Source organism: Furipterus horrens, unplaced genomic scaffold (genome assembly GCF_987537825.1).
Source record: "Furipterus horrens unplaced genomic scaffold, mFurHor1.1.pri manual_scaffold_13, whole genome shotgun sequence".
NCBI lineage: Eukaryota > Metazoa > Chordata > Mammalia > Chiroptera > Furipteridae > Furipterus > Furipterus horrens.
The window spans coordinates 26,943,224-26,956,660 of record NW_028327183.1 but is presented as its reverse complement, the minus strand read 5'-3'; the positions used below and the strand labels follow the sequence as shown (position 1 = coordinate 26,956,660).

The following is a 13,437-nucleotide window of genomic DNA, read 5'->3' as shown; positions in this document are numbered from 1 at the left end:
ATCTATACACACACCCATTTGCATGCTTACAACTTACACATGCACACACACAGGTATGTACATACACACACACACATGCATACAAGACTATGCTTTCTAGACTCAGGGTGGCAGGTTTGGATTGATCTTGACATTTTCACAGCTGAAGTGGTTGAAGGACAGTGGGTCCTGAAGGTGGGGAGGACACGAAAGGACGCCGGAGTTAGTCTGATCTGAATTCCAGGTTCAGCACCACCGGCTGTGTGACTTTGGGGGAAGTAACCTCGCCTCCCTGAGTTTCTGTTTCCTCAACTGGAAGAGAATTGTATGGAGTTCATTAAAAGATAGGCATGGAACCTAGACTGATACTCAGTACCAGAAAAGTTATATTGGTGGTTATTGCTGCTGCATTGCCTGGGGTCAGGCCCATCTCCCTCCTCAGTGCTACGGAGGGTGGGTCCAGCCACTCCCAGGGGGTCCCTGCCTTTTTCCTGTACAGCAGTGACAGCAGGCCCAGGTTATTTGTCATCTGCCTTCCTCATGAGCCTGCCAATGCTATGGACTCAGGGCGCATGTCTATTTTATGCACCTCTGCACCCCATGCTTACTGAGAGGCAGTGTGTCTGGTACATAATAGGCACTCCAAGATATTTGTCGAAGGAATGAATAAATTGCCAATAAAGGCAACACTTATTTTAAAATAAAATAAAAGGTAGGTTTATGGTGATTCATACTTTCTGCCATTTGGGGCCATCTGTTCATGGCATGGAATTGATTGAGTGACGACTGGGGGCCTGAAACTCTGCTAGATGCTGAAAATCAGTGATCAAGACAAGAAAATCCAAGCCCCTGGCCTTAAGCTTATGCCTTAGATAGAATACTGAGGGTGAAATCCAGTTCATACTTGAGGAAAATTTATAAACCTATGAACGTTGACAGTATTAGCATAGTTCCATTTAGATGGCATCAGTTATAATAATCTGGTACCATAAAATGAGTCAATATTTAATATTCCTCCATTCATCAGGGCCACAAAAACATCTTATGTGACCTCTTCTCTCCACCTTCACTGTTACCACCTCTGTCCAGGCCCTGGTCTTCTCACATCTGAATTCTGGTTATCCTACACCTGTTCTATACCACTGACAGTAAAATGGATTTTACTAGTCTCCTGCTTAAAAACACCCAAGGGCTTCCTACTAAATTTAAAGTATAATGAAAACTTATGGAGCTCTAATCCAGGATTTTCAAACTTCTTCTGTAAAGGCCCAGGTATTTATTTAAAAATACTTCAAATATTAAATATATAGATATACAGGTAGTACATATTTTTGGTTTTGACATATAGTCTCTGTCCCAAATACCCACCTCTAATATCGTACAAAAACAGCCATAGTCAATGCTTAAGTGAGCAATAATGAGCAATACCTAAATGGGCATGGCTGTGGTCTAGTAAAACTTTATTTAAAAAAAAACAAACAAACAGACAGTAGGAAAGATTTGGCTCATGGCCTATCACTTACTGACTTCTGTTCAAAGTGATCCTGTACTTGCCTATCTCCTTGAACTCACCTAGCAGTCTTCCTGCTGACATTCTCCCATCCCGCTGGCCTCCTCTGTCCCTCCACCTGCCACTCCTGCTTCAGACCTCTGACTTTATTTATAATCCCTCTGCCTGCAAACTCTGTGCTTGATGCCTTTGCATGGTGGGCTCACATTCTCACTGGTCTACGCTTAAATAGCACCTCATTGTCATTCTGTTGCATCACCTTGTTCTATTTTATCCAAAGAACTTAAATTGACCTTGTTTATACATTTCATTGTTAATTATCTTTCTCCGACCAGTAAAATGTAAATGTCTTAAAAGTAGAATCTTAAAGGGTCTCTGCCACTGCTCTATCTCCAGCCCCTAGAACATCACCTGACTCATAGAAGCTATACAATAAATATTTGTTGAATGACTTTGCTGAATGAAATGGTCGTCAGGGATTGATCTGAAGTAAAGAGTGTCCCTGAAGTTATAACTGTTAAATGTCATTGTGAATCTGCCGCTCTGTTACACTCATATGTAGCACAAAAAATTCCTGGACTATTCTGAGTGGACCCTTGGGTCGCGGGATGAATTTCAGCACCCTCTGTGTCTGCCATGTCCTTCCTGTGCCCTAGCAGCCCAAGGACCATTTTGCTTGCATTTTGTAGCTGCTCAGCTGTCCCTTGATTTCCATTTTGGCTGGAAATATCAATCAGATTATACTTTCAAAACGTTGTAGAATGATCACTATGTTTATAAAGCTACCAATATTTCTTTACCCCCCCACTTTAAATTATTTTATTTTAATTAATTGAAATTTACTTTTATTTTATTTAAAAATATTTGATGAGTTGATGTCACAAACCATTCTTTCTCCCAAATGTGGAGTGATGGAGGCATGACTTCCAGCTTGAGTCTAAAATAGATCCAACAAAGGAGGGGGACAGGAATGCCAGGCATGGATTTTAACTGGGGAGTCACCTCCTTGCGCACAGGTGCCATACATTTCCAGTTCACTGGGTTACCCACAGGGCCCGGAATGTGGCGATCTGACGTGAATGAGCAAGAGAATGGATGCCTGGCAGAGGGAGACAGACACACAGGCCGGCCAGGAGCAAAGACTTCCTGATGAGAGAGAGGAGTGGTTCAAGAAACAGTGTGGCATCTGTCTCCTGAGTGGGTCTCACCCCCGTGGACTCCTATATAGATTTAGGTGGAGCGAGGTCTGTGAACAAAAACGAGAAGGGCTGTTTCCAAAGTTATGCCCATTAAAAATGAGACTGGTTGGGTATCCTTTTAGCAGAATAAAGGGGATCCAGGCATTCTCCCGGTCTCACTAAGCCCTATGGTATCTTGAAGGCTGCAGTGGATGCAGCACTGGGTATAATAAGATATAATAAGATATGCATCACAGAGGGGCTGAGATATAAAGGAGGGAAAAACCTACTGGCTATGACAAGGTTTTTATTGGGTTGGTTTAGAGACCCTATAACACATCACCTGGGGAACCCCAGACATGGTTAGGGGAAAGTTGGGGGAGATTCAGTTTCCTGAGCAAAATTGAGATAACTCAACACTCTTGATATACTTTGTTTTTGGAATTTTCCCTTTGAGAAGGTATCTCTGATTGGATTATACAACTTTTTCATAAATTTTGTTTTATGATCAACTGCGATGGAGTGATTTGTACCATAATTCAAGGGCACCGAATCCACTCTGAATGACACTGTATTGTGTTAATAACATCTGTTCCTGGGTGATATCTCTAAGCTAAGACTCCAACAGTGATTCAGGGGCAACAATGTCAGCCCTTTTGCTTGACTATGAAATCTAGGGAGGATTCTAGAACAAGGCAGATTATAACCTACAGATACAATTAGTGAAATGACCACAAAAACTTGGAGATATTGGGTATAAGCCAGAAAAATAAATAAACAAAAATGTCTACCAGTATGCTGAGATGTGAAAAGAAATACTATTGTATCTTCATGCATGAGCTTCGCCAAGATACAAATATAATCCAATGGTGAGAAGCACCAGCTTCAAATACATCAAAGTGTAATAAGCATATCCTGCATCCCATCAGCCCCTCTTGTATATATTTATCCTAAAGAGATTTTCACACAAGTAGGAGGAGATGTGTTCTCCCCTGTAGAATTGATTATAAGTACGGAAAAGTGAGAACAACTTAAATCAGTAAGAAATTGGCTAATTAGCTGATGGCAGATCGAGATGCTGGCTGTTTGAAGTAGTCATGTAGCTTGATACTATTTACTGCTTTACAAAATATCCACTGGACCCCAGAGAGTGAAGAAAGCGAGTCACAGAAAAGGCTGTCGCACTGTATTTCTATACCATCATGCGTGTGCACACCTGTGTGTGAAGACGCTCACACGAGCCCTGGTGCTCTGCTCACCGGGGCAGCAATGATGGTTTTTTCTGGATGGTGAGGCTAGAGGGTGATTGCAATTTTTTACTTAAAAGAAGATGGAAAAAAGCTAAATTGCTTTATTTTTAGAAAAAATTTATCTGCTTAATAAGACAACCAACCAACCAACAAAAAAATACCCTCAAAATAGCCACACGTCCAGTATTTCAGAAGCCCATGGGGTTGGCCAGGATAGACAAGAATGGAAGTAACGAGAATGTGAAAGTCCAAAAATACCAATGAAGGAAAACTGGGCAGTTGGTGGACTGAAGTCACACTACTGTTCCATCAAGGGATGAGGCGCACATCTGCCCGACATGGGAGCTGGCTTCGTGTGGCGTCTTGAATTGGCTGGCTTCCCTTTCTTGCAGCGCTTCTCATCTGGGTGCCCTGCTCTCTCAGGTGAACCACGTGCGCTCGATCCACAGGCCAGGGGCTGCTCCTGGAGGAAGCCCTGCACACCAGCCCGCACGGTTAGGCCTTCTCACAGGGGGCCAGAGGACTATCAGTGGCAAAACTGGGGCATGAATACCAGCCAGCACTGAAGGGCCCTGGCATGTGTGACCTCCAGGAACTTCAGGTTTTCCATCTCTCTGTCCCCTAACTCAAGAGGTCTTGTCATGCTTCAAGCATTCATAAAACACAGGGTTCATACAGAGTTCTGGCTGGCCCCGTGGAGATCCAGGGTCTGGGCTTAGGTCCCATAAATCAACACCTATGGCTCCACCAAAGGAACAGCTTATAATGTGCAAAGTTCAAAGACCATTATTGTCTGTTGACCTGCCCTCAACTAGTAATGATTCCCCAAAACACTATGCTAGAGTTTTAGTGCTGAGCAGCGAGAAATGGTCTCCTGTCTACACACAAAGATAAATCCAGGTGACCTTCCTCTGTGATGGATTGGTGCTGATGGCCCCTGGGTACACTGGAACATGAAAATGATGCTCGGTTTGTTGGGAGATGAATGTTCCTTCGCACAAGCTGCATGCCCCTCTGCCTTACCTTCCCAAGGGGCCCGCTGCCAGAATAATAATTGCAGCATTAACAACACATTGGCATTTTTTGAACATTTATTACGTTTATTATGTTCTAAGCACTAAGAAAAGCACACTGTCTCATTTAATCCTTGCATATAGTTCTCAAGGGCAGGTGCTATTTTACACCCACTTCATCTACAGACAAGGCAATGGAGGCTTCTAGAAGGTTCAGTAACCTTCCCAAGGTCTCACCTTGTTAAGGAGGTGAATGGGGCATCAAACCCAGCTCAGGGCCGCAGTGCTGGGCACAGGACCAGCTACATCATTGCAGGGCTCAGCGCAAAGTGACAACAAAGGGCCCTTTGCTCAGCAATTGTTAAGAATTTTAGGATGGTGACAACAGAGCATAACACCAACCATGGGACACTTCTGAGCATAGGGCTCTCGAAGGCTGTAAAGGTCACAGCCCTGGTCATGTGGACTCAGAAGAGAGTGAAGTGAAGGAGGACAAGGGTCCCACGATGAATGCTGTTTGACTCTAGAGACTGCGCAACAGCTCACATGTATTCAAAGTGATCCAATCAGCCTGCATAGTTGGTCAGAGTTGGGCACTTTCTGTCAGAAGCTAAATCAGTTCATCTGATTCTCTCCCAGTTGGGCCTGCAAAGAGTCCATTGTGAAGAATGAGAGAAGGTGGCCGACTCTAACATGATACATGGGAAAGAGCTGGTGTATTGCAGCTAGAGATGTGAACACAGATTCTAGCTCATCTACCAGCTTGTAATCTAGGGGAAGTTCCTGGGCCTCTTTGAGGTTCAGTTTACTTATATGTATGATGGGAGAGTGGCACCCACATCTCAGAGTAGGAAATGGTATAAAGGAGGAAATGACACCATGCATACAAAGGTCTTAGAATACAGTCACTGCTCATGAAATGCTACCATGGTTTAATGGCTGTTTTCACCATGAAGACCTGGGGACGGCTCAAAGAGCACCTGATTTGAAGGCAGATGACACAGGTTGAGCCCAGAACACTGCCTCCCATCTATTATGTGTCAAATGGGCAAAGTCACTGAACTCTGTCCAGGGTTAGCATTCTCTTCTGTAAAGTGGATCCAGAACACTGTCTATAATACATAGGTTCCTGCATTTGTTGTTACAAATGGTTACAGTGGGGGAGGGAGGCCAGAAAAGGGATCCCACAACCCTTCCCAGATTTGCACTGGCCTCCTGTTGAGCTCTCCTACAGGGCGTGCTAAGTAAGCTAAGGCAGTGGTCCCCAACATTTTTGGAACTAGGATCTGGCTTCAAGGAGGGCAATATTTCCATGGACAGGGATGAGGAGGATGGTTTCGGGATGATTCAAGCATGATACATTCAAGCTCCCCTCCTGCTGTGCAGCTCGGTTCCTAAAAGGCCCAAACTGGTACTGGTCTGAGATCTAGAGGTTAGGGACCACTGATCTAAGTGACCTTCCCTCTAAAAGTTTTCCACAACATTTTCACATTTTAACCCCAAATTTAACTGAGTTCATTCCAATTCCTGCTTTATAGACAAATCCAGAGGGTGGTAAAAAAGAAAACCATGATTCAGGCCAAATTCCACATGGCGAGAAGAAGCTACAGTATTACATACTGATATCCAAGGTTTTATGTATTTTTATAAGATATTTCCAATTATAAACAGAAATTTGAGATGGTTTATGTTTTACTAGAGATGCATCCACCCTAACCAAATTGCTTTGTGCTTTAAGGAATTCAATATACATACAGGATTTCATTTTCTTTGAAAATATGACATATATATATAAAACATTAAAATTTGAAACTCTTTCTGAAACTTTAAGGAAGAGCACAGTGGGAGGAAAATTGAACATTGGCTAATCTTATACATACATAACATACAAAGATAGGCACATGCTCATGACCGCCTTCAATGTCACCATTGTCATTTACATTTAGAACACTTTCCAGCCCATCTTGAATTCTAGTCACTCGTATATGCCTGGGTACCACACATGGAAATGAAGAATCATTTTTCTGCTCTGCTCAAACTCCAGTTCCTTTAATAGGTTTCCCTATTGGTTCTCCTAACTTGTTCTGAACATCATCTTGTTTAAGATTTCTGTAAACATCAAACCCAAATTCTGGGGTCTCCCTCACCAGAAGCCATCTGTCCATCAACAGCAGCCTACTGAGAGGTGCTACAGGGAAGTTCTGGCCGGAAGTGATGCGACCCACCTTCACCTGCCTGCTCTCCATCTCTCCAGGGCTGTTTTCACTCCTCTGCCTCCACTTGCTCCCCCAAGTGCCCTCTAGCACACAAAGGAAATTCCTCTCCTTTTAACAGAGTGCATCCAAGTCCTGCCCCTGGTGTCTGATGAAATACACTGACACCCAGCTCTCTGAAGTTGAAGGGAGGTTTTAGGCACCTTACATACAATTATCCACTTGGTAGTCTAGGCAGGTTACCATGACAACACTTCCAACACCTCATGTATCTACATGTTATTGATACATCCCATCAATTCAGCCAAGGTGGTGGTGGGGAAGTAACCAGTCAATGCAGTTCTCAAGCTTCCATCTCCTGTGGGGCCTGCTGAATGGCTCTTTTCTTACTCGTTTTGGCATAATCTAGACACAGCCGCGGTCATACACTTAATATGGCACTTTTTTACAAATGCACTTTAAAGCTTAAAATCAAAGCCCAGCCTTACAATAGTGATTTTTCTTCTTTGCTTTTCACTTTCTCAAGCATTGTACCTAGGACCGGTTTCCGCTGCTGGTCACAGAGTGCTTTAATTAGTATCTATTGGGCCAGAAAGGGGAGCTCTAAATGGTAAAACCTTCCCTGACAGGAAGGTTAGCCCTGGGAAAAAGATAAAAGGAGCTCTGTAGTAACACTGAGTCATTTCCATAACAGTAGGTACAAGTATTTCCAGGGAGGGAAATAAATGTCTTGCCTTTGGGCCTTTGACTGAAGACAAAGGTTTCACCAGGCACATCCAAAGAAAGGGGAAAGCATTTCCTATCCAGTTTTTCAAAATGGTTCTGATTAAAATGCAGTTATGAAGGGAAATAACTGAGGAGCTTGCAGTGGGGACTTTAATTTTCTTCACAGCTCCATTGTATCACAAAGTTCGGCCGTGGGCCTCACGAGGGTGAGCTGGATATTTACAGGGTGTCAGACTGCCTCTGCACCTGGAAGGCTTAGATGTCATCTCTAAGGATCACCCTTAGGGACAAGGGGAGATATTTTTTATAGTTTGCAACATCCCAGTCATATCTGAGTTGCATCTTTCCAGCTCTTGCTTCTATCCAGGGAAATCATATGCCAATGGTGATGCACACCTACAACAAGTTGGAGCGGCAATAAAACAGTCTCTAGAATCCCCAAAGATCAGAGTATGCCACTGCCCAAGCCGTTATGCTAATGATAAGCCAATTTAACATACCTGTAGGTGATCCTTCCATGACATGGCCAACGTAGGGGCCTTCTCTAAAGATTGGTCTGTTGTCGTTCTGATCAATTACAATGACTTCCAGGGGGACTGGCCCCTCAAGAGTCCTGCCGTTGACGTCAGTGGTCTCCACAAATAGCTATTGCAGCAAAGAGATTGGAGGAGAAAGAGGTATTAATTCATTATGAAAACTGAAGTCAGGTTCTCTGGAGAAAGTAGGTTATATCAGCAATTTAATGAGCCCTTGGCAATATTCAAACTTTGGTCTCAGTGGATAGTCACTGGGACTAGAATAGAAACTAAACATTAGAGAATAAAAGACAAAGATCAATTCCTGTTAGGTACCCCTTGGGAAATTTACAATTAATTTATCAAATCTGCAAAGGAAGTCCAAAAAAAAAAAAAAAAAAAAAAACCCACTTGAAATCAGTCATAGCTAAATGTGCTTATATTCTTTCTGTTTTTCCAACATCATTATGCTTAAAAGGAATGTTATGCTAATAAAAATAATTGACTAAGCAGTTATGAACAGAGTACATTAAGAAATAACTGAGAGTGTTTATGGTGGTTTTTGGGAGAAATTCAGACCAGTAAGTATGTATAAAGAGTCTTCCTGGGGGCAAGGAAGACACGTGCTGAGTCCTGAGAGACCTCAGGGTCCCTGCCCACCAGGCCCTTATAATCTACAGAGGAATCTCCAAATTCCATGAAACATTCCCCATTCAGAAAGTGCTACCTTCAGAGCTCAAGGATGAAGAAAATAATAGCATAAAAACACCAGCGTTATTGTCTTGGAAACAGGGAATTACATCATGAGATTTCCAGTCAATCAGAGTAACCTTACGCTCTCATTTTCTGAGCCAAATTCAGCCTGCTTTAACTTGGCAGTGCCAGTAACATTTCTCCTTGGGTGTCAGTGGTGGTCCCTGCACTGGAGGTGGTTGAGTATTTCAGTCAGAAAAGGGTCTCTATAGTTGGAATCCTTGGGAAAGGGCCTCTGCAGCTGGAATCCCAGCATAACGTTAAAAACACTTACTATTAGGAATAATAACCAATTATTATCCAGTGCTTACCTAGGCTCTCTACTACATTAACTCACTTGATCCTCACAGCGATCCTATATGACCCTCTTGTGAGGAGGGGATACAAGCAAATAGAGATTATATGGTGGTGTCTGGATTTGACCCCATGAAATCAGCCTCCAGAGGTTACATTTTAACCACTATAAAAACAATGTTTCTAAAGCACTCGATGCCTGTCACATAACATATCTCAAGAGTATTAGCTCCTGCTATTGTTGCCGCTGTTACTGTTATCCACATTATTGCAAAAACTAGCCCAAATTAAGAAAATAAAAGAAACACTGTTGTAACGAATCTGCACAGTTGCACCCCACGTGATGGTGGTATTAATCCATATCATCATTTTGGAAAGTGGCACTGTGAAATCTGTCTGCTTTTTTCCATTTGGATACCACTCCTGGTTCTAGCTGAGTTAGGTTGCACTACATATATGAAAACAGGAGGTATTGACTGTAGTGTTATTCCTAGTAATGAAATAATACTGACATCCACTAAATGTCCTGTGAAATGGGACTAGTTGAATGAATGTTTGTATAACAACATGCTAGAACACCGCCATTAGATAAAGTAATAATTAAACCTGTTGATCTACTTAGAATATTGTGTAAAAATATACAAAATGACATGTATATCATACATATGTGACATATACATATAGACAGAATTTGAACTTGGCAAAAATAAAACCAGGTATGTTTGGGTAGAGAGATATATTTTTCATTTTTTTTCCTTTAATTTTACTTAATTCTTTCACTAGCAAATTTATACACACACACACACTTTGATTTCTTGAGAAGACAAAATAATGCATGTGTATCTTAGTTAATAAGAAATTAAAGGGCCATTTAACATCTGAATAAAAAGAAGTCTTAACTAGAGTTCACTTGTATACTTTCATGTTATGAGAAATACTGCAAAACTACTATGAGAATACTGCAAAAGAAAAGTTATAACAAAATATTGGGGAATTTCATGCAATAATGAAGGTCTGGCCTTTCGTTCTCCCCAAAGAGCCAAAGACTTGATTTTAACTTAACCCCCAACACCTATCTAAAGACAACATGTATCTTGGATCTGACTCTCAAGCTTTCTGCTTGTTCTCAGACTGGCGGTCATACACGGAGGGTGTGGAGACCTAGGAGAGGGTCAGACCGCTCCAGATTGGTAGGGGCAGGTTCAATCGGCAAGGGAACTTACCTCCAAGGCTTGTTGTGGGTGATTGCAAGACAAGTAGACCTCTGTGCCCACCCACCAGAATCTTAAAAGTTTATGTAGAGGCCTTAACTGGGTTCAATCACATATACCATCCAGAGGGTCTCACTGGCACCTTACTATCTCAAAGCTGTGTCCTTGAAAACAGGTCACACTGGGAACGATGGGCAGAACATATATTACAAGGACAGGAGACAGGGTGAGGAGCCTCTGACTGTATGGGTCCAGCTCACGGGTCAACTGGTGGTCACATGCTCTTGATGACCTCCAACACTTTCACTTTCTACAAGACTTGGGTAGTATAAGAAGCCACATGTAGGATAAAGGAATAAAAATTCACATTTGCCAAATATGCAAATATACTAGAACTGGGAGGGGCAGACTCCAGATCCATCTCAACATGATGGAAAGACAGACGGACATGAAGAATATATAATCAGTTAAGATGAATGAAAAATGTTAAGCTGAATCTCATAAAATGAATTATGTAAGTAAACAACACGATAGCATTTTATGTTATACCAGTACCCAGAGTTTGACTCCTGGATTTTTTATTAAAAAACAACATCATTAGATGCACAGCATTTAAAAACAGCAAAATGCTCTTAAGAGACATTTATTAATTTTATAGTCAATTGAACAGAAATTCATTGAGGACTTATTACATGTCAGTCCCAACACTGAATGTTGGCTATCCAACCATTAACAGAAAAGACATTCTGGCCTGAAGGGACAGATGACAAACAATGTAAAATACACGAATAAGATAATTTCAGAGATAAGGGACATGAAAGAAAGAAATAGTTTGATATATATTTTTAAAGTATATTTTATTGATTAAGCTATTATAGTTGTCCCAATTTTTCCCCCTTTGCCTCTCCTCTGCTTGGTACCTCCCTTCCCTCCAGCAATTCCCCTCACCTTAGTTCACATCCATGGGTCATGCATATAACTTCTTTGGCTTCTCTATTTACTTTACTTTTCTTAACATTCCCCTATCTACTTTGTACCTACCAGTTATGCTTCTTGATCCTTGTATCTTTCCCCCCATTCTTCCCCTTCCCCAACCCCACTGATAACCCTCCATATGATTTCCATATCTATGGATCTGTTTCTGTTTAGTTGCTTGCTTAGTTTGTTTTTGTTTTTTAAGATTCATTTGTTGATAGCTGTGAGTTCATTGCCATTTTAATGTTCATAGTTTTGATCTTCTTTTTCTTAAATGTGTGTCTTTAACATTTCATGTAACAAAGGCTTGGTGATGATGAACTCCTTTAGCTTTACCTTGCCTAGGAAGCATTTTACCTGCCCTTCCATTCTAAATGATAGCTTTGCTGGATAGAGTAATCTTGGTTACAGGTCCTTGTTTTCCATCACTTTGAATACTTTTTGCCAGTCCCATCTTGCCTGCAGTTTCTTTTGAGAAATCAGCTGACAGTCTTATGGGAACTCCTTTGTAGGTAACTCTTTTCTTTTCTCTTGCTGCTTTTAAGATTCTCTCTTTATCTTTAACCTTTAGAATTTTAATTATGATGTATTTTGGTGTGGTCTTCTTTGGGCCTATCTTGTTTGAAACTCTGTGCTACCTGGACTTCTATGTCTATTTGCTTCACCAAGTTAGGGATATTTCCTTCATTATTTTTTTTTTTTCAGATTTAATGTGTTTTATTGATTAAAATATTACATTTGTGCCAATTTCCCTTCCCTCTGCTCCCCTCCACCCGGTGGCCCCCCTCCCTCCAGTTGTCCCCCCCTTTTAGATTATGTCCATTAGTTGTGCATACAGTTCCTCCCAACCTCTCTCTGTCTATTCCATTCCCTCCTACCTTGATCCCCAATTCCTATATCATCTCCCTCCCTTTCCCCATTCCCCCTCCCTGTTGACCTCCCCCCAATATGCTTCCCGTACCCACAGTTCCTTTTCCACTCTCGTTGCCTATTTAGTTTGCCTTTGTTTCATCTCCCTAGCTTCTGTTTTTTTAAACCAGTCCCTTTAACATCTCATATAACAGTGGTTTGGATCTAATGAACTCTTTCAGTTTTATTTTGTCCTGGAAACACTTTCTCTGTCCTATTCTGAATGACAATTTCGCTGGATAGAGTATTCGTGGTTGTAGGTTTTGGATTTTCATTACTTTGAATATTTCTTGCCAGTCTCTTCTTGCCTGTAGGGTTTCCCTTGAGAAGTCAGCTGATAGTCTAATTGGGACCCCTTTGTACATAATTCTTTTCTTCTCTCTTGCTGCTTTTAAGATTCTCTCTTTATCTTTAATTTTTGACATTTTGATTATAATGTGTCTTGGAGTGGTTCTCCCTGGGTCCAGTCTCTTGGGAACTCTCCTTGCTTCCTGGACCTGCAAGTCTATTCCCTTCCCCAAGTCTGGGAAGTTCTCCTTTATTATATTTTCACTCAATTTTTCAAGTTCTAGTTCATCTTCCTCATTCTCTGGCAAACCAATAATTCTTATGTTGGGCCTTTTATAGCTGTCCCAGAGGTTTCTGATCCTCTCATTGTTGCTTGCCATTTCCTCTCGCTGCATTGGTTGACTGCTTGTTCCTTCTCCATATTCCAGTTTGTTGAAATGAACTCTGGATTTTTTTTTCTCACCATCTATCTCGTATGCGGTTTTGTTCCTTTCGTTATGAAAGTTTTTCGCTTCTTTCTTATCTTTTTCCTGCTCTTTTGTGAATTCTGTAAGCCACCTGATAACAATGGCCCAGAACTGAGCCTCTGACAGGTTTCTTATCTGTTCATCTGTCAGGTTCTC

General features: G+C 41.6%; 1 protein-coding gene across 1 annotated transcript in view; it reads right to left on the bottom strand.

Annotated features, from left to right (window-relative positions):
* CDH13 (cadherin 13) overlaps window positions 1-13,437 on the bottom strand; it is a 1,018,642-nt gene that overhangs the window by 359,826 nt on the left and 645,379 nt on the right. The window contains exon 6 of the mRNA XM_090259850.1: window positions 8,370-8,514. Within this exon, the coding sequence (XP_090115976.1) occupies window positions 8,370-8,514 (145 nt within the window). The remainder of the gene's footprint in view (window positions 1-8,369; window positions 8,515-13,437) is intronic.